Raw genomic sequence first — 21,863 nt, forward strand, 5'->3', positions numbered from 1 at the left:
TTTTTCATTCAATCCACACCACACTGCGTTGTAAACAAAATGGTTATCAGCAGTCTTAAGCCCCATTCACATAGGTGGTAGTGCGGTGCCGTTGCCTTGTTGTGCGGTGCGAATCGGTGCTGTCAAGTTGACATTTGCTTTCACAATCACCGCAAAATTGGCACGCCTACACAAGTATGACCAATCAACGACAACAGCAACAAATATGTTGCACTTCTATTGGTGCTTGCTAACGGTAGTGCAGAAAGTTTGAAGTTTACATACTTTCGGCACACGGCTGCAATTCGTCTGCACTGCACATGTCATTGTGAATTGTCATATGGATATGCGTATTTCAAACTTTTATACAAAGGCACCGCACCGCAACAGCACTGCACTACCACCTATGTGAATGGGGCTTAAGAAAAATAAACAACAGTTACAGCCCATTTGGGTTTTTGGATAGGCATATATTGAATCAAAATCCGCTAAATAATCATATCTTACTACTTACATCTTTAGTTTTAAGAATATATTTGGCCACACGTGTTCACCACTAAAATACACATATAAATCAAATTAGGACTAGAGTAAGGCAGTTATATACCAATTTAGTTCAAATAAAATACCAATAAATTCGATTAAAACAGTTAACAGCTATATGTTATCTTTTTTTGCTACTAAAATTTAGAAGAAACATGGCTAAAGCAAGCTGCAGAACGTACGTCTGCCCCGCGATGAACAGTTGGTTGCCAATACTATCTTGACAACAGGCGTTTATAGTAAAATCTACGTTACGCGCGGTCTAGTTATAACAAGTCTCTGATTATAAGTCGAATCGAACTCCTATCAGTGTCATGCACTAATATAACTCCCGATCGGCAACCCGCGTAGTGACGTATGCGACGCTCGGCCAATATCGGCATGTCGTCGGTTGCATGACAAAATTTGAAAGTTTTACGATATTAGGTATATGTTGTTTATTGACATGCTGCAATTAGGGAAAAAAGTTTTGCATATGAGATGTTTAATTACAGGTTATAAACTTTACAGTAAGACACAAAAAAGTTACAATATTTTTTTGCAGGAAGACCCTATTGCTGAATTTTTTATAAATTTGTGATAAAATTTTTATTCAAAGATGTACAGCAACTATCTAATGTGCAATTGTTAGTGGTCTAACGACATGCAATAAAATTTAAATCTAAATTGGCTACAGAAGTTTTCTTACATCTTTGCCGTGATTGTGCTCTATTGTCATCATTTTCTTCTTCTACACGCTCATATTTGCAGAACCCCCTCGCTTTCATATTCACAAACGACTTACTTGTTTCTTCCTTTATTCAACAACCAGGCACATACATATTTAAGTACCTATCACCTTTGAATATTATTGATTGATTATTGATTTTATATTCAAAGCTATCACCCAATTTCGTCATGAAGACGCGCCGTACTTTCCAATCAATCGCCAAATATTAAATAGTCTCTATACTTTTATATACTCTAAATCGGTCTCAGACACTTCTTATTTAATAAATTCTAAATGCAAATAACAACAGATATCAAATAAGATCTCATTTTGTACACCTATTAGTTTGGATTACCTGCAACTCTTTGTGCAAAAAATAATATATGGTAGGTATACCAACACCGTAAATTTAATTAAAACTAATAATGGCAGCAGTGTAATTAATTCTACACAACGGTAAGTCTCATTAAAATCTGAATGGTGTGTGAGTCTTTAAGACCTTTTATACACCTATACGCTGAATGTAACTGTGATGTATCAAAAGCAAGCCAATTTTGAACGCACTGCTTTGAAAGCAATTAAATTAGGGAGAGATCACGGCGTTTATACGTAGAAAGCAAAATTCTTCCGGTCAATCTTTTTAATCGCACTTCCATTATTCTCGTCAAATCTACCATTCCGCATTTACCTACCTTCGAACCTTTTATATCCCTATAAAAAAACCTCCTCAAGTTAAATTTTTTAAATTATTTTACAATTGCTGTATAAACTTCCGAACTTTAACCACTATCGTAAATATCATTACATTACAACGGACATTTCTGCCCAAGTTACAAAATTACTACACTAAAAGTGAATATTAATTATAGTTTCTTTTGCAGATGAAGAGGATTTGTTTATGGTTTCGGACTTGCTCTTAGGAGGTGATCTACGATACCACATACAGCAAGAAGTCTATTTTAATGATGAAGCTGTGAAACTCGCGATCTGCGAATTGGCACTTGCACTTGATTACTTACAATCCAAGCACATCATTCATAGGTAGGTATGTGGATCTATTCCTCAAGAAGGCATTATGTTTTGGTTAAAACCACGCGTTTACGTTCGTTTATTCGCCGGTATATTCGTATATAACCGGTTGCTTTCACTTGGAGTTAAGATGGTCTCAATATGGTTGAAGGATATTACGCAACTCAAAATGGCGTCGACTGCCGGCCTCGTTCGAGGCTGTACACGGATAGTAACTCGAAAACCGGATTCTCTGGAAACTCCCTGAAGCACAATTCGACTAATATAGCAAACGCATATCTCTCTCGGAAGTTCTCGAACGCTCCCGAATATTCTGGAATGTTCTCCAACAAATAGGTCATATTTTCCGGAAAGAATTTTTATCGCCGATGACTAATCTTTTATTTTATTCGAATCTTTTACTATACAAAAGCTCAATATCAACAAATTTTCGCCGAGGGTCATAACAGCACTCACGCTGTATTTTCTTAGTTGTTACCTAATGCAGAAATGCAACCAAATTAAAATATCATGCAATAATCTATATGGCAAAAAGGAAAAGGAAGAGAAGAGGAAAAATTCCATACATTTAAAGTAGGTAATAAAATGAGTTACCTAAATTATACACTGAAATAGAAAACATATTTACACTAAATAAATATAATCAATAATTGCTTGAGCACAAAAAAATGGGTTTAACAAAGGATATTAGGCACAGTCATGAAATTCCGAAATGTCGCCGAATTCCTTCGCTAATGAAATATTTCATCAACGTTGTAAATATTGATTCATTATTTATTGCCATCGTTACGTTTGCTATGGTAGGTATAGTTGTCGTTATAACTCTAAAATCAAACAGCTATAGGTAGCTTACTTCCACATTTAAAGTGTTATTAACTTAGGTATGTTTATTTTTCAGAGATATAAAGCCGGACAACATTCTCCTTGACGAGGAAGGTGAGTTGAGGTCTTAAATAGATGTAGAAAAGAAATTTTGATCCATCATTTTAAAGATGATCTTAGTTACATTTTCTTGAGCCGTTTACAAATTCCCCTATTCAGTTTTGTACAGATGATAATGAGCTAAGAGAAATACCTACATATGAAAAATAAAGGCTGTGAGAGGTTAAGAAAATTTTGGTATTTCAAGGAAAACTTATAGATAGATAAGTAGGCAGTAGGCAGACAAAACAACAACAATAACCGGAAATGTCTCCATTTATCAATGATTTAAACAAAATAATTTTTCCTCATACTTATATAAAATAATTTCCGATAATTTCAATAGTAATTTTAGCTTCACAGTTTAAATGATGTAATCCACTTTATCAAGTCAGAAGTTTTACTGGAAACTAATCGAAAATACAACATTTTTTACTAATAAATGTGTAAACAAATATAGCAAACGAGTTCCTGGGTATGTACTCGTATATTGCATATATGCGAAAAACCTAATTTTGAACCTGAGTATAGATTTGCAATTATTCCATGTGCATATGTACCTACCTATCATTGCAGCATTTAAATGCTTTCATAAATAAGAAAGTTCGCACTGCTCATGCGCAAAACCAAATAAACTGGCGTTATGTTTGCCTTTATTCCAAGTTCCCCCTCTATCAAATTTCATAAATAAAAAGGTTTGCAATACGGCTAATAAATGGTCGAAATGCGAAAAGGGCACTGTGAATGTTGAATTGATTATAGTCAACTTTTGGCATTGCGTATTATACTTGGTAAATCTGTGCGCATATTGAATTCCATGCAATTCGGTTCATAAGTAACAAGCAAGCGCCTCGTGGTGTAATCTTGGTGCTCAGGCAATAATACTGGACTTCTCTACCTTGATTTATAATGTACTATTATCTACAATTCAATATCACCCCATTTTGAGTATAGATAATAACATGGATTAATACACTCCTATACGCCCAATCAGCTTGTTTCAAATTCTAACCAATCAGATGATTTTTTCAGTGATTAAAAGCTAGGTCACTTTTTATCAGCGATTAAACACTACGTAGCTTTTTATCAGCGATAAAAATGCGCGTAGGAATGCATAAGATATAGACCACGAGCCACCAATATGAAACCCCCCCCCCCCCCCCCTCCTGTGGGAATTTATGACTTATACTTTTTTTGTTGGTGTTACCTACCAGATTAATTCAATTCATCAATTCAATTGTTAGCCCTTTTTAAATTACAGCATATTCGGGGAAATTAAGAAATACTGAAAAATGTAAAAAAGAAATGAATTTTTTATTTTGTTTAATTTTAAACTACAAAAGGGTAAGTACATTTAATTACCATATTTTTTTATGACCTTATTTCATCAGTTCCATGAAAATGAAATTGTTTTTTTAAAAAATCTCAACTAACAACATATGATTTTATAGTATCATTTGTAATGAACTGTCATTTTCTTCATCCTCGTGTATTAAGTCGTCTAAGTTTAGTACTTCTGGTTCATCTTCATCTTATCCATTTCAAAGCTTTCTGGAACGTCAAGCAGTTCGGTAGTAGGCAACGGATCTCCTTTAATCCAATCAAACTTAAGCTCACCATTCTCCAACATCCACCCATGTCCTACTGGGGGTGGTGTGGAGGGTTTAGCTACATGTGCGTTATTCCATACGTAACATTGGTAGTTGACACGTTTTATGTGGTTTTCTAATGACGTTTTGCATGGGGGAAGTAGACTTAAATCTACACCTTTATTATTGGGCAGAGAAAATGCAGTTGTGGGAGAATACTTTTGTGAAAACAAATCAAACCGTAGTTTGTTTATATCTGTGTATTCCTTATTACTGTACAAGCAACAGACGAATTCCTCCAGGCCGTGTCTGTAAATGTCGGTGATGCTCCTAATGATGTAAGGATAGGTGTTTCAATGTGCGAGGCGAAACCGAGCAATGTGTCACGGTACTATACATTCAAAATTTTCAAAAAAGTAACTATTATATAGGTAATATTCCCAAGAAGTAAGAATGCACCCCTCAAAAATTCTAAAACGTTGCCGATTCGATCTACCGACATGTCGGGCGTTGCAATTTATCGCAAAGAACACGTTACAGAAGGTTTCGTCGAAATCGAAAAAATTCAAAACGAGAAAATTTCCATACTATACCCTTCCTTCGATTAAAATCGAAAAAAAATTGTCAAAAATCGTTCGCTTTTTCGATGTCATCTTATACATTTGGGCACGAGGATTGCAAAAATGGAAACAAAATCTCATAAAACATTACGGTTCCGGCGATAGGGGGAGCGCTTCGTTTGTCGAATTTTTCAAAGTTTTACAAAAAAATTAATAATTTCGCCAATATTCGAGGTATGCAAACGGTTGATACGGCGATCGAAAGAGAAAGGATGCATCGTACGACACTTTCACCGCCCGCAAAAATTCAAAAGGGTCTACGAGAGAGGGCGCCAAAGGGAAAATTAAAATGCTAGTAGAAATGGGCGCAAAATGGGCACTTGGCGGTGAAATCTTGGTACTTTTTGTTACTAAACGATTACTTTAGAGACGGGTCTGATCTATATGCTTACCATCCCCACGGTACGGTCGTAAGTGCGTTAAATCAAAATCGATATGAAAAAGCTAATTTTCGAAGAAATTATGATCCCAAATTTATTATTTTTGTTTTTCGTTAAAAACGACGTTAAGATTAAGTGAGTGCGAAAGTTTGGCGGAGATTTGAGGTCCCATCCTACATTTAATATTTGGTAGTTTTCATGATTTTTTCGTGTTTTTCCGGGATATGTTGTAATTCGCATGTGGCAAACACCTAAAACCTCAAAATACATGTCAATACAAACAAAAAAATGTATGTGCTCAAAAATTCCCACGGGGGGGGGGGGTACATCTCAGCCTCCGCTCTAACACTTATGTATAAAGTGGTTGTGAAATTTACTGTCTTTTATTAATCTCCCTAAAATACACTCGATCTTGGTTTTAAATCAGGATAATTTTATTTTTAATTCACTTAAATTTTGTTGCTTCCTGGAAAAAACTCTGGATCTCTAGTTTTTTCCGTGTAAAATTAAAATTATCCGATTTAAAATCAAGCTTTTGTGTATTTACCCCCGATATATCCCTTTCATTCTGTTTATCGCGCTTTCGTTTAACCTCTGTCAACTGCCCGATGTCTTTTCTTTTCTTCAGCAGTAGTTTCAACTATTGCTTTCTTTCACACATTCTTCAAGCCTCTTGTTGTTTTTGATTCGATTATCGTTATTTTCCGTACTAGCCACTCGGTATTTGATACCTGAAGGATTTTGGTGTCGATGGCTGCAACCGCTATGTTATATGCACATCAGAGTTGTATATAGTAAATAGAGGATCTGTACCTACATAGGACCTGCACGTGGAAAAATAACTCTAACTACAGTGGCCACATTACTTATAGAGTTGCAACGGCCCGGCCGTTATGACACATGCGTGGTGCGTGAAAAGCGAATCAGCTGATTTACTTTGCTCGCAGCTACGTTGTAAAGTTGTTGATTCGTCACTATGTCTCCATCTGGTTAGTGCGCACACTCGCCTACGGCCTGCGCCAGATTTAATTGGGGTCAATTATCCACAACAACACTGTTTCTCTATTTACTATATATACAACTCTGTGGTTATATGACGTCGTATCATTGGCGATAATTGAAAATGTTGAACTACCCCTCGAGTTGGTGGAACCACAGGTTGGGGTCGTTATTCCAAAACGGTGGCGATTTCACTGCTACGCGGCTACGAATGTTTGCTGCATTCAGCATCTTGGAAACGGCTTCCATATCGATGTTAGCTGGCTGAAACCGCGAACGTGGTTCTCGTTCTATTTTATTATGCAAGCGTAAACTGGACTATGTTCGCGTACTGAAAGTACGGTTTTACAACATTGATTAATGGCCGTTTGCACCGACAAATTTAAGCGGAGCTTAGCTTAAGCGTCCCTTAAAATCCATGCCAACCATTGTCTCAATAATCGTGGCCATGGATTTTAAGCTACGCTTAAGCTAAGCTCGGCTTAAATTCGTCGGTGCAAACGGCCATTAGTGTGTATAGTCACTGCCGAAGTGCACGCGGCGAGCGCTGTCGTAGGAGTGACTGAGTGCGGATGCGGGTCTTTTGGCTGGTGGAGCGTGGCGCGACGTCGAGTTGGCAAAGCGAACTGGTTCTGCAGGCGGTGAGCTGGTTATTTTTTGAAGCGCCGTCGAAGCAGGAATAGCGTTTGCAGAGTTCAGAGCTCTGCTTTTAAACCTTTGCGACCAGGGACGCTTTACTTTCATCCTCGCTTTCATGGGTTGGCTGTTTTGACCAATCAGAGTGCAGCACGTTTTAGTTTGCTGTCGGATGTGCATGCGGCGCGTCACCACACACACCATTTTTTAAGTGACATAATCATTTATTTATAATGCTTTTATTGGTATGAAAAATACAAAACGGTATTATTAAGAGATGCTTAATTTACTTAATGGAATCTCTTAGGAACAATATGTTACATAGCACTTTACTGTACAACTATCCCGAAAACAAGGAGGCAAATTCAGTTTAATCTGCCGGGAAATTAGACGATACTGAAATTTTAATGCTGCCACAGTACAGTTTTCATCCGAACATTGCACTTCTAGAGTGATTAGGCAATCTTTGATTAGTATACAATCCATGTGTAGCTTAAATAAAATGGAATCGTTGTCAATAAATTCAAACAAGGTAATAACAACTTCATCTTCAACAATTGTATAGCGCCAGACCCGAGTGTTATTACTTTTCTTAAGACTTACACTTATTACATCTGAAAAATAGCACCCCTTATGCACACTCTCGTAATGTTCTTTCACTTTACCATGTAAATACGTTTTTTTCTTACGGATGAGGTTGCAAAATTTACAAGTACAGGTATTAAATATACAGTGAAATTCATGATGAAGTATAGAGTCACCCTTAACTACTTTACCACAGTGTGTGTACTCCACAGAGTTGTATATAAGTAAATAGAGAGACAGTCTTGTAGCGAAAAATTGACTCCAATTGAACCTTGCGCAGGCCGTTGGTGAGTGTGCGCAGTAATCGACAACAGAGCCGGCTTCAAATTAAATGATCCTTAAAGCAGGTTCGGCTTGAGAATAATATGGTTTCTCATTGCAACAAAAATTGAAAAGAAATTCAATGTGTAGTGAATGATGTTGTTAACACTGTGTCTTGAATAAATAAGAAACATTACAATCGTTAAAAACTTTTAATATAGTAGACTACAATACAAAGCTGGTAAGGGGCTTACAACATACAACATCAGAATCGAGAAAAGATTTTTTGAGATTCTGGTATAAAGGAAATCGTATATTTGTCGTGCGATCGAGTTTAAAGATCTATTTATGCACTCAGTGAGTATAAAAATAAGCAATGAAAGAATAAAATAAGTTGAAATTTTATTTTGGTGCGGGACAAAATTTCAGGTGTGCAATGCCGAAAACACAGTTTGAATACGGATAGCCACAAAGTCGACAAACTGCAAATGCCAATAACTCAAATATCTCAAAAATGGAGCATCGGCAGAGGGTATGTACAGTGGCACCACACTCAGAAGGTCCCTGACAGGGCGTGTCCGAGGACGTTGGAAATTTAGACTGTACATTCTCATGCAAAATTTGACTCTACTAAATATAAATAAGTGGGCACGCGATATGAGTTGCATTACTTCAAGGGGAAACAGTAAAATTAATAATTTTATTTCTACAAAACGTAAACACATTTAAGATTGTTAGATGTTCATGTTCAACACAATTTACAATTCTGATGCACTTCTGCTGTGTAAATAAATATGGACAGTTATTGAAACAATCACATTGAAATTAATATTATAACACTCGCGACTAAATTAACACACAACCTTTAACTTTTTTCATTCATTATCGTCACTTGACCACTAATCATCATCGGAACTGCCGGTGTTCACAATAAATTGTAGATTGTCAATAAGTTCATTTCTCGTAGGAATGTTATTTGCTTCTAACCAAGAACGTATCACTTCCTTACGATTATTCATTGTTGGTGGCTTATTTATTTGAACACTGACGAGGTGCGTGAGTTTGCTGGTAAATTTGGTATAGGCTGCTTCTCTAACCACTGCATAAAGTTGGTATGATTCATATCATCGTAATAATCCCCCGATTTACTGTGCGACATCCTCTACAAAACCAGAACGACTACCAGCATACTACGATGTACCTATAACCAGCCCTATTATAAACTTCCGATACTTCATCTGATTGTTAGCATTTACTTACTCCGTACGATGGGTGAATATAGGTTTCGTCCAAGTATATAACGGGTTTCTTGTCACATTCAGGTTGTTCATTTTCTTTTAATCTTCTTAAATAACGAGATGCCATACTACAATGTCACTTCTTTCCATTACCAACCTACGTTTGTCCCGACACTTCTTGTATCGAAAACCAAGTTTCAACAATTGCTTGCGAAGAGTTTTCCTTCCACCCATATATATTTGATCTTTTCTTGCACTTTTCTAGGAGCATTTTAAAATAACCTTTATTTATGTACAGATCGTCGCCTACTGAACATTGAAATGGCGGTAAAGAGTATAATGTAATGGGCATGCTTAAATTATTACTCCAAAGCGTCTGTTTATTTACAAATGAATCTGAAGCATCTGAAAAGTTATTGCTGTTTTGTTTTGTGATTATAGGTTTGTTCGTTTGTCTGCACTAATCAACACTGGTGTACCAAATGCGTTCGTTTGTCTGTTTGTAACTGCATGCATTCCGTTCGTTTGTGTAGTGCAATTTGCCCATTTTAGTTCATAACAGCACAAACTTTGTTCGTGCATTTTAGTGCGAGCAACTTAGTGCAGCATAAATTAGACGTGAAACGACCGTTCTCATAACCATAAACATTTTGAAAAAACAAGGTGGGGAATCTGCGATGAATAAATTATTGGAAATGAAACTTTTATTTCATGATATTATTGAACAATTTATAAGTAGATCGTCAAGTGAGGAAGATAATATTGCAGAGGTCATACAACAAGTAAATGAAAAATAGTTTCCTGTATAATAAATAATAAATTTATCACTCATGATGCAGTACAAACGTTTTTTGCTGGTTATTTATTTACTATACCCTAAATAAGCGTTCGTTTGTTAGATGCCAGTGCATCAAAAACTGATTACTCCAGCTTACACCGTGACGTCACATCAGTGTTGCACCAAACCAATCGAGCAAGACAAACGAACAAACCTTATGTAACTGAATGCACCCAAAAATCGTGCTGATTCCCTTTCACGCACTGCGCATGAGTCCCAACGGCTCCGCCATTAAAAGTCGGCCACTGTAGTTGGAGTTATTTTTCCACGCGCAGGTCGTATGTACTGCCTCTCTATTTACTTATATACAACTCTGTGGTGTACTCGCACAGATAATTTTCTTCGGCCAGCAAACGTGCAATATTAGAGTTAAATGATACCAATTGGCAATCACTTTGTCTATTAGACGATAAATAACAAGTATGGCAGATGAATTGGTCATCTAATTCAAAAATGGGCAACTTTAAACTTTTGTCGCAAGAACATTTAAGAAATGGTAAAATTTTAGACTGTATCAGATTAGTGTCGTTGTTGTCACTTTGCATTTCTACAGTTAAAGATATTGACAAAGATGTAGAATTGTTTAGCAACCGCCTTATCTCATGTAAGTTAACAATTTCCTTTGGAACGCATAATCAATTAATAAGCAACTATTTAAAGAAACGCACTCATGGCCTGTTAACTGTAAAACATTGTCTCGATTGGAACTGTTCTCTAGTTTGATTTTTGAGTTTAGTTCTAGATCAAATGTGACAATGATATACTTAAAGGTACCAATTGCCGAATCATACATGTAATTAACCAGGAAGAAGCACTCGCCATTTAACACCATAAAAGCATCTTCTGCATCTTGATCCACATGAATGTCAAAGGTAGCACTTTTTAAAATTGACAAACGGTGCTCTTGGGTAAGGTGTTCACGCATTTCTTTAAATTTACCATTCCACTGACATTTAAATTTGTTATGCAATGGACAAGGAACAGGATTATAGTTACACTTGTTGATGTGCTCTTCTTTGTTGAATTTATATGTTACAGTACAACCGTCACCGCTATTCTTGCATGGAAAATGCACATTCGCCAATATCTTTTCTAAAGTAGCGTTTCGATAGGGTTTAAGGCAGTTCCCTTGCGAGCAGCTGTTGCATATATCTCTGCCGTCTTCAAGAAGATAAATTGGAGCAGTTGATAGGTATTGCTTACATATGGTACAAAGAAAGTCTTTAGGAACTAATTCAACACCAGATTTCAACATTTTCGTTATTGTTGTTAAAGGTTCTAACCATATATATAATGGTTCTAACTCTCCCAATGGGCAATCACACAACATTCAAACACAGAATAGATAATAGATATACAGGGTATTGCTCACAACGCGTAATCTGAATCACTAAAGTCACTTCTATATCTAGTGACTACTAAATCACGAATTGGAAACCCATGTAATGTGTTTGATCATAGACGTATTAACCAAATTGTCTTGCTAATATCCTCCTGGTAACCATAAACAAGCATTTTTAGTTGCCTACACTAAGGGCCGGTTGCACAAAAGCAGTTTAAACCTCGTTTAGATTAACGCAATGGATTAAGACATTTGATTAGTTGAAATTTGACAGAACGTCAAATATCAACCAATCGTAGACCTTAATCCACTGGTTAATTCCAAGTGAGGTGCCTTTGTGCAACTGGCCCTAAGTAGCGTTAGAAAATTAGAATATAAGTAAATAGCTAAATGAAGAAAAAGATAGTTAATCGTTCGACCAGGTCACCAAAGTATCCTCATGGTTATGAAATTTATTTTCCCCCAACTGTGAAAGAGGCTGTCACATCAGAAAATTCTGAGCAGTGGCGTGAGGAAAAAGAATAAAGAAATTTCGTAATTAAAAGAAAACAAGATCTGGAAAATCGAACCTGTTTGCTATGTGGGGCCGTTGTGCGTCGAGTCGACTGCCGCGTAGTATCAAAAGTCATCACTGGCGGCGCATGCGTCGAGGAATGTTCTCTGACCAGGCCCTTGTCACAAGGGACAATTCACAATTGTCATTACTGACTTGTAAACACAAGGAGTACCCCTGCGTGCCGTTTGGAACCTTTACGCAAAAAAAACGCTGCTTTGTGAAAAATACCAAAAAACTTGTGTTTCTGAGATCCCAATGGTAAACCTCAAATTTGGCACACCCTGTACACCATCAAATGAAACCAAAAATACAATTTATTGTAATAGTGTGTAAAATCGTTTATTTTTATAGGACACATGCACATAACCGACTTCAATATAGCTACGTTTGTTAAGGATGGACAATTAGCTTCATCCATGTCGGGCACCAAACCATACATAGCACCAGAGGTTTTCGACTGCGCTGTGGATTTGTGTGTTGGATACTCCTACGCGGTAGATTGGTGGTCATTAGGTAGGTAACACAGAGAGATATAGAACCGTCAGGCAGCGTTTCACTGTCACTGGTTTACCGCCAGACCAGTAACATGCAGGTTGCTCTAATGAGCGTCTAACTCCAAAGACGTCTCTGAGACAAATTTACCACTGTGCTCTTACCGCTGTACCCATTTTTGCTTACTTAGACTGCGCGTCGCGTCGTCGTTATTTTGCGCATGACGTCAATGAAAATGCGTTGCTTCCCAGATTGTTTATACCTATTGCTTTTTACACTAAATACGACGACTGATTAATTGACGCCACCTACAGAGCTTTTTAAAAAAGTCAATTCCTGAACGGGCTCCCGTTACAATGCTTTTGCTTTGAAGTACACCTTTCTATGTTGAATTGTTTCAACACATACCAAAACAGTTTGTTATTCCATAATTACACTTTTTAAAACAAAATTCAATCTTTTCACAACCTACTTTAATAAGCCTCTTATTTGCATGTTGCCAAAGGGACCTTCTGGTTCTGGCCCGAATTTTTCTTCGAAAAGTGCACGCAAGTTACTCACACATCCCTTATGCAGTATTTATAGAGGCCTCTTAAGTTTACATATATTGTGTTTTCTGCTATCTCAACACTTAGCAGCTTATTCTTCACTAACTGCAATACTTGAAGCCCATTTTTAAGTAGGTAAGCATGATCATATTTTCCAGTTTTCCTTGGGCTCCAATTAGAAATATATCCATATTTACAGTGCCCAGAAATAACGCCCGTTTATTCACCATCCTGCTGACTGCTAATGACCTACTCGAACGAGATCGTCGCCGTCACACCATGCTAGAGGACTACACAATGTTGCCGAGTATAGTCTCTCAATTTTTTTATTAACCCTTGCCAATTCAACGGTGGGGGGGGGGGCGCAATTGCTTGAGTGAATTTAAATGAAGTTCGAGAAACGCTGCCGTAAAACATTTTATATTATATTTTTACTTAACTACTACTTTTTAGGTGTTGTTGCATACGAAATGCTCCGAGGACGACGACCATTTGACATACACTCAAACACGTCTATTCAAGAAGTGAGGGCACTATTTCAAAACGGAGTAAATTACCCTTCTTCTTGGAAAGACGAAATGATCGACCTTCTCTCAAAAGTTCGTTTGTTGGCATAAAATGAAAGGAGAACAACTAATCATTGTGTTTTAGCTGCTGTGCGTCAGACCTGGGGAGCGTGTTTCAACAATTCAAGAATTAAAACAGATAAAGTGCCTAGACCAATATGACATGGAATTAGTTTTCCAAAGAAAATATCAGCCTTTCTTTGCCCCACCAGTAAATATGACTGCATATTTCAACAAAATTGTAATAATCCGTACGTTTGCTTTTTAGAGAGATCACTTAAATTGTGATCCCACGTTTGAACTTGAAGAAATGATTATAGAAACGAAACCGCTGCATAAAAAGAAAAAGCGATTAGCTAAGCAAAGGTCGATAAGGGAAACGCACCAGGCGGAAGTGGTAGGTACATTTTCAGTAGCATGGTTTGATTAGGTACTAACAAAGATCTTTAGGAGGCAGACTGTCCCATAGAGCTGCACCAAACGATCATACCCGAGTTCAAAATCTACAACAGATACCAGGAGCTGGCTAGGCGCGAAAAAGAACGCAAGGAATTAGCATGGGAAAAGGAACTTCAGCTAGCAATGGAAGCTTCCGATCCACTATCACCCGTAACCAAAGACAACTATACTTGTAGTAGCTGTCCAAAGTCACGCAGTGTAGACGACAGCTGTTCCTCAATTCTAAAAAGTGTCAAAATTTACCATAAAACACCTTGCATATTAGAAACCAAGGAATTTTTAGATGATACTATAATTGAAGAATCTAGTCAATTAGTAAACCAAACCAGTGATAATCAAAGCGCTACAAGTTTTCAGAAGGAAAAAGTTTGTGATATTCAGAATAAATTACAAAATTTTGAATTTATAGATAGATCCCCATCACCTGTAGATCGTAAAGATACTTGATAATTTTCTACTTTTCTCATGTAGGTAATAAGTATAGTATAATGTTAAAGGACCATTTTATCACTTAATAAATATTTTTCCTAGTGTCATTTATTTAAACCTTAAGTCTGCGGTTTCCACTTTTCCAGCAATTAAATGGTAGGTATACCTACCTATGCTAATTTATATTTAAATTTTCTCAGACGATTTCGAGGTACCTACCATTATTAAAAGGCAATGCGAATCCCTTTAGAATAAATATCACCCAAACAACCTTTCCATTTAAAATTTGTAAGGAAAAATTCTATACTAGACAATACCTAAAGATTATGCATTCATTTAAGAATCACAGACAACTATACATCCACGGATTATCGTCGATGAACACCCGATCCCAATAATAAAGCAAGCAACCCCGTCCCGTACCGTGCATGGCACAGCCAATATTCCCACTATCTGACAGCGTTTAATGGAGACGGTGATGCAGGACCTCTCCAATGTAGTGAGCTTCTTTGCAGACAATTTCGAAAACCCATGCAGACTTTCGCCGCAACACCCCACCGTTTCCACAAAAATGGTCTTAAGCTCAACCGAGCAAAGTTTAGCTTTGTCGAACATATTCATAAAATCGACGCGTATGGCGTCCACAAGTCAAACGGTCATATCAGACCCGTACGCCAAAGCCAACGTCCTCCTGGAAATTTGTAACTAGCCATGTTGATCGCGGATCACAAACCTTTAACACAGATCCCACATCCCGAAAAGTCGCTTATTACAGTCCTGTGCATTAGCCGCACTACAACTACAGTGACTTAATTTAGAACAGTGGCGACAACATGGTATCTCGTTTTTGATTGGTCGTTGGCTCCGGTCGCCATATTAGAGCTAAATTTCAAACTGGCCAATAGAAAATCTCCCAAATGACGCGGTACACTCCGTGCTATAATTATCTTAGTAGTATGTAAACCTTTGATGTAATTCGCTTAAAGTCTTTTTAGATGTAAAACTGTACCTAAGCCTAACCTTACTAGTGGTAATTGATGTAAAAATTGTTTCAGAAGCTCTCAATAATGCGAGTTTACATAGAAAACTGGTTAGAGAAGCAGCTTATACCAAATGTACCAGTAAATTCAATTGTGGTTATGGATAACGCAATTGTGATTATAAATACGCTTGAATTGGTTCAAAGTTTAACATGATTTCTGAATCACAAGAATATTCCTTTTTGTACTCCTTGGACTAAATCAACGTGTTGTGTCTTGCATTTAAGGGACTAAAGTAATACCATTGAATTTATAAATTCAATGGTAATACTTCTTATCCCGGAAGGAGAAACGCGCGACGAGAGAGTGATTTCAATATTCTTTTTTTCTTGGTGAGGTTAAAAACAATGACTGGACTACTTTTGATTAGTCTATATTCAAAGATGTCAAAGTAAAAAAATCCATCTAAACACACCAAGCGACAGTATTTCAAATAAAAAACTGTTTGTACATAATATATAGCATTAGCAAGCATGAGATGTAGGCGAATCGTATTATATACAATGGTATTAATATTATATAATTGACGATACTGTTGATTTACAGTTTTTAATAATGATCTATGGGTTTGATCCAGTAAAAATGTGTAAGTATGTAGGCAACACATTATACATTCCAATCGCGAATCATGTAAAACGGTACATATAAATAGGAACACACTGTAGGTATTTGTTGTGCTTAGTTAATAGAAATGCCTGTAGATGGAAGCAGGAGCAGTATTTTTAAAAATTGTTTGGTTGCCTTGAAAAACAACAAAGTAGGGATTTTCATCATGGCAACGAAGCAATGATCATCAACAATTTTGGAAAAGTGATTAATACATTTTATTTTTCTCCCGGCTATATTTTTGAACATTTCGAACGCAAACGGCATAAAAATGAGTGAGCTACAACAGAAAAATAAAACGGACCAAACAGAAAATTTAAAATTAAACAGTAAGTCTGGCAATTTCACAATATTTTTGTTATCTATTATCAGCTTCATTCTTGATAATCTGCCGGTTATCATGGACACTTTGTCTATTTCTGTCTGTTTGCAGTTATGGAAATGGATAAGCCAATAACAAAGCATTCAATACGAACGCGAGTCTGGCAACATTTCGAACGTAATGGAATTTCCAGTTTTCCTAGGCCCGTATACGGACGTATCCCAAATTTCAAGGGCTGTGAGGACGCCGCTGCCAAATTATCATCAATTGACGCTTATAATAATTGTAAAAATATCGAGGTCAATCCTGACAAACCCCAGGAGGGTGCCAGAGTTTTAGCTTTAGAGAATAATAAAAATTTATACGTGCCTGTTCCGCGACTTAAAGAGGGATTATTAAAACATATAAGTCTTCCGAAAGATTCAAATGTTAGATTAAAACAGTTGGTTAGCCGTAAAGGCATTGAAGAAAATGGTACGATAATTAGTATTGAGGATGAGGTACACATTGATTTTCTTGTCCTTGGCAGTGTAGCTGTTTCTAAGCAAGGTATGAGCGATGTGCTGCTCTAAAACAAATGGTCCTATCTATAAAATTGGTGCTTTATTTTTATCTTAGAAAAGCTAACAACTTCAGATAGGACATGTATAAGAAGAGAGAATTTGCAGATAGGACCTTTTGTTTTAGAAGGGCAGTGCCCGTTGGTAGCAATTCTAACATTGATGTGGTAGGTTATCGAATTGGAAAAGGAAGAGGATATGCTGACCTAGAATATGCAATTTTAAGAGAAATGGGTGCATTGGACGAGAACACTGTAATTGTTACAAATGTCCATGATTCACAGGTACAAGACAATTTACCAAAAGTCATTTTTAATTATTTCTATGTGTAGGTATTCGATACTTTACCTAATGAACTATTTCAAGCATACGATGTACCTGTTGATTACATTTTAACACCTACAGAGGTCATAGAAGTTGCCAGTCGTCTTCAAAGACCGCCAGGTATAATATGGAAGTTGTTGTCGCAAAGGCGTGTAAATTTGATGCCTGTGTTACAACAATTGAAAGAGAGACATGACAGGTAGGTACGGTGGGGGGAGGTACGTCTATAACATACACGAAATTGTGTTCATTACTGCTCAGTGAATCGTTTTAAATTCGCGTAATGCGTTACATTATATACAGGGTGTAAAAAGTGGCATTTTATTCTAAATCAACCAAAGGTCCCAAAAATTTGAGTTCTTTTTTTCTCATTTGACTTGGCTGAAGCAGCACCCACTTAATAAATAAAACAAACAATTTTTTTAAAAAACATACAGGATGGACGACTATACCTACCTTATTTCTGTTTTTAAAAAAATAACTGCACTCCTGAACAAAAAAGATTCTGACCTTGGTGAAATTTGGCATTGAAAATATTAATTTCAACTGAAATCCACAAAAATTGCTGGAATTTCATTAAGTTTGCACTCTTGATGTATTTCAGAACAAAACGATCCAATACAGTATACTGAATATGCATTAATGGGTTTGCAGGTATAACCAGCCGTTGTATAAAAAAGTTGCTTGAATTTGTTTGTTTACACGTTTGCATGCAGCTAAATATTTCCTATTTTGGAGTTGCGACATGATCAACTTTTTTTTTAATGAAACACCCTGTATGTTACTGGTTACCATCTTCTCAGTAGTCCTGTTCAAAATAAAAAGGTTTTATACTATGCGAGTGTAAAGTCTGGAACTATCACAATAAATCCATCTCTCATAATGTTTTGTCCATAAACTTCACTGATTTGGCGATGAAATTCAGCTGATTTCAAGCCTTCTGCATTGCAACAACGAATAGCGCGCACTTCGCCATAGGCGGGATTATTATTAATTAAACTGTGATATTATTTGTCTGTTAGTAATTATGTGTATTTGACATGTCCTATATCTACCACGGTCCATGGAATAAAAATATTATAAACGGCACATAATCAAATGTAAACAAAATCGAATGGTTCCATAATGATGTCTGTGGCTTCTCAACAGATGTAGGTCCACGGTGTGCATGCGTTAAATGGTCGATGGGGCATTATTTTGTATGTTAGCATTTCTACATTTCGTCAGGGTAATGTTGATCGTTGACGTGAGATGTTACACATGCTAACATTGACTTAAAAATTCTATAAATTTAAAAGAGGAAATTAAAACTTTACCTGGATCTCAAATTTGGATTTAGCAATTGATTATTTATTTGAACAAACGAACAATTCAAGAGATCTCAACAAATTAGTCCAACCAAACACTTTACACAAAGCTGACAGCTTTTAAAACTCACTTTTATTTAACACAACTTGGGTATTCCAATAATGTTGTATGATGTTAACAAATAATTATCATAACCGATCGGGATATAAAATTTTTAATAAACACTATCATAAACTGGGCAACGACTTTGTCTGGAACCGCAAACGGCATTGTTTATTTTTCATTCTTCGTACTTAAAGGGCAAGCCACTTCCACTCGTCCATTCCATATCGTTCCCCGACGATTTTCGAAACAAGGCTTCCTCGCCTGAATTGATAAAACACCTGCCTTCGTTATCTTGCAGGTGGCGTTGTTAATAAAATAAGGCCAATTAATTTGTCTGATTACGCCTTTACAAAACATCTGGCCAGATAAAACTAATGGTAACATTAAATTGAAAATTGAAGAAATTTTCCAATTCTGTGTCTTTTTGAACGAACTTCCCTCAGATCCTATCAAATAAACTGCTATTTCAAATGCGTAAACTGGAAATTACGTTAACATCACGTAAATTTTTCACTAATAACATAGTGGCTCGCGCTCATCTTCGGCATTATTTCAACCTAGAGAAACGACTCCCTTATAGTTTACACTCGAGTTTACACAACAGTATAAAACATATGAATTTATTATGTAAAGTAGCGAAATTGATTATTTGTGGTTACATTTCTGCGTGTACCACTGATAATTGTGGTTGCTTGCAAACATTTACTGGGAAGATTTTGAGGTTGTGTAGGTACTGTCTAAAGGGACAGCATTCTTGGAAATCTATACCGTCCAATATCCTCACAGCAAAGCCTGTTCTATTTTCTTACAAGGCACGGGTACAGTAAACCAGTAAAGACCTTTAGAGTAAGTTAGCATACTCGAGATATGTCTATAATTGTCAAATCAGTTGATAACTCAAAAGTACTGTTGCCCATGCAAACCTTGATTATGGCACCATAAATCCCATTTACTATACGAGTTCGCACATTACACGAAAATCATTTTTCCGCGAATATCTCGCGATATAGGGGAAACCATGTAAAAAAAAAATTGGGGTGGTGCGGAAAACTCAGTGCTATACTTCAAAAACAATTGGTCTTACAGAAAAATGCAAAAGTCATTTTTTGTAGATAATTTTACAATGAATAATTTATTCCTCCGAGCAATAGGCAATAGCAATAGGTCACGAAATATTCGCGACCTTTTGACCATTTTATAACTTTTATTTGTTACTCAGTTGTAAACGTTGATTAACAAGACAAAACGCAAACGGGTAAACGTCATGTTTAAACTGACTTGTAAAACTGACAGCTGACCTGTAAAAATTTTACAAGTTAGTAATCTAGTAATTTCATTGGCCAGAATTAATGCGAAGTGTCTGTTACATGGATAACATGATATTTTAGACATTTCTTCAAGATCAATATTTAAGAACTAATTATTTACGTCTACTATTGTTTACAAATGAGTAACAAATAAAATATTGTACATTATACGCCAGGTAATAGTTTTTACTGGCTCTAGGAGATGACAAGCTTGCCTAACGGCTCGCTAGTGAACTTCTCCTATCGCCAGTAAAAACTCACTTACCTGGCTAATAATGTAAAATACTATTTAACCCGCACAATATCAATGTCGATTTTTCACATATTCATTTGAATGCTGTAATAAAGATGTATACAAAAACTTGTTCTGCAATTTTGATTAAAGCTAACGTTTGTAGAAAGGGCAAAGATACAACACTCAAAGAAGTGGATACCGACGTGGAGACAAATGATGCCGAAGGGCCTCGTCGTAGAATAGTTTGGCGCAAAAGACGGCGGTCTTTGGGAAAGACCTCTGAATCGCAAGCTGAAGGAGATACTGGCGAAAATGCTAAGCCAAATGGAGTACCGCGTAGGCGTCGATATTACCATAGACGCCGATTACCTCTCGGCGAAGAGAGACCAAATGAAAATGGAGAGTCTGTATGTTTTGGTTTCATTGGTGACACCCGGCAAAAGATGTAACCAGTTTCTACTTGCAGGCCAGCGAACGTCCACCTCAAGAGGGTAGTGTTCTTAAAAACAGAGTACCACATCAACGGTTATACAGGAGGAATCGCCTTCCGATTGATTTCTCATTGATGATTAGCAATATTGAGAAAACAGTTCGTGTTCGAGAACTTAAAAATGCTTTGAACGAGAAAGGTATTAAACCAAACGTGATCACTTGGCGCGGTTATAGAGGTGTCTGTTACTTACATTATACTAAACCCAGCCCCAAGACAGACACATTGCTGGAACCTCGTCAAGTCGATAGCGTTATAGAAATACTACAAAATATGAAAATTAGACCGGACTTGGAAAATCAGTTAAGTGTAAAAGTTATGGATCGTATTTCGCGAATTGAAACTACAGATGTTACCGCAGTTTAATTTTTAAGAATTATTAGTAATATTGGGTTTTTTCTATTAGTTTTTTTTTTGTTTTTTGTTGAGCCATTTATAGTTTCATTAAGCGTTTTAACAATTATAGAACTTTTTGTTGTATTATTATGCGAAGTTGTAATAATTTCTATTTTGATATTTTTCTAATTGAATGTTATTTAAAATATAGTACAAAAATACACTACTAAAAAGACTGCTTGAATGCTGACAATTTATAATATTTCAGAAGTTTATTTTTGTTTATGTGTATCTATATAAAAATGTAATATTTTGTTAATAATAAAACTTGCAAAGGAATTATTCTTTTATTACTGAGCAGAAAATTGTTTCTGAACTTTGACAGTTAGTGAATCAGAATGAAAACACTAAATCTATATGCTATTCATTTTATTTTAAGAAGGTAGCGATAGAAACACGAACTTATAAATTAAGATGGACTGCTAATGCTGAATTGACAAATGACACCTAC

The 21,863-nt window shown here is 36.4% G+C and overlaps 2 protein-coding genes across 6 annotated transcripts in view; both read left to right on the plus strand.

Annotated features, from left to right (window-relative positions):
• Nucleotides 1-14,826, plus strand: part of LOC116175917 (serine/threonine-protein kinase 32B) — a 267,380-nt gene extending 252,554 nt beyond the window's left edge. For 4 of the 5 annotated variants that reach the window (XM_031494294.1, XM_031494299.1, XM_031494295.1 and 1 more), the window contains 7 exons: nucleotides 2,113-2,272; nucleotides 3,159-3,196; nucleotides 12,577-12,738; nucleotides 13,719-13,864; nucleotides 13,917-14,042; nucleotides 14,100-14,228; nucleotides 14,282-14,826. In XM_031494294.1, coding sequence (XP_031350154.1) covers nucleotides 2,113-2,272; nucleotides 3,159-3,196; nucleotides 12,577-12,738; nucleotides 13,719-13,864; nucleotides 13,917-14,042; nucleotides 14,100-14,228; nucleotides 14,282-14,737 — 1,217 coding nt within the window. In that variant the 3' untranslated portion in view covers nucleotides 14,738-14,826. Of the gene's footprint in view, nucleotides 1-2,112; nucleotides 2,273-3,158; nucleotides 3,197-12,576; nucleotides 12,739-13,718; nucleotides 13,865-13,916; nucleotides 14,043-14,099; nucleotides 14,233-14,281 lie in introns of all 5 variants that reach the window. The other variant, XM_031494297.1, reaches the window with a different exon arrangement.
• Nucleotides 14,827-16,502: 1,676 nt separating this feature from the next.
• On the plus strand, nucleotides 16,503-21,541 carry LOC116176664 (methenyltetrahydrofolate synthase domain-containing protein). Its single transcript, XM_031495387.1, has 6 exons — nucleotides 16,503-16,694; nucleotides 16,799-17,236; nucleotides 17,419-17,531; nucleotides 17,580-17,770; nucleotides 20,690-20,933; nucleotides 20,993-21,541. The coding sequence occupies exons 1-6, from the start codon at nucleotides 16,637-16,639 to the stop codon at nucleotides 21,380-21,382; spliced, it is 1,434 nt and encodes a 477-aa protein (XP_031351247.1). The 5' UTR covers nucleotides 16,503-16,636; the 3' UTR covers nucleotides 21,383-21,541.
• Nucleotides 21,542-21,863: the final 322 nt, after the last annotated feature.

The sequence above is a fragment of the Photinus pyralis genome, unplaced genomic scaffold (assembly GCF_008802855.1).
Source record: "Photinus pyralis isolate 1611_PpyrPB1 unplaced genomic scaffold, Ppyr1.3 Ppyr1.4_LG7, whole genome shotgun sequence".
In the NCBI taxonomy this organism is placed as follows: Eukaryota; Metazoa; Arthropoda; class Insecta; order Coleoptera; family Lampyridae; genus Photinus; species Photinus pyralis.

Excerpts from the sequence above, each read along its gene's own strand:
- LOC116176664 (XM_031495387.1), top strand. The coding sequence starts at position 16,637 with ATGAGTGAGCTACAACAGAAAAATAAAACGGACCAAACAGAAAATTTA. Across the intron at positions 17,771-20,689 it reads TTGAAAGAGAGACATGACAG|AAAGGGCAAAGATACAACAC; the intron begins GTAGGTACGGTG and ends TAACGTTTGTAG. Across the intron at positions 20,934-20,992 it reads CAAATGAAAATGGAGAGTCT|GCCAGCGAACGTCCACCTCA; the intron begins GTATGTTTTGGT and ends TTCTACTTGCAG.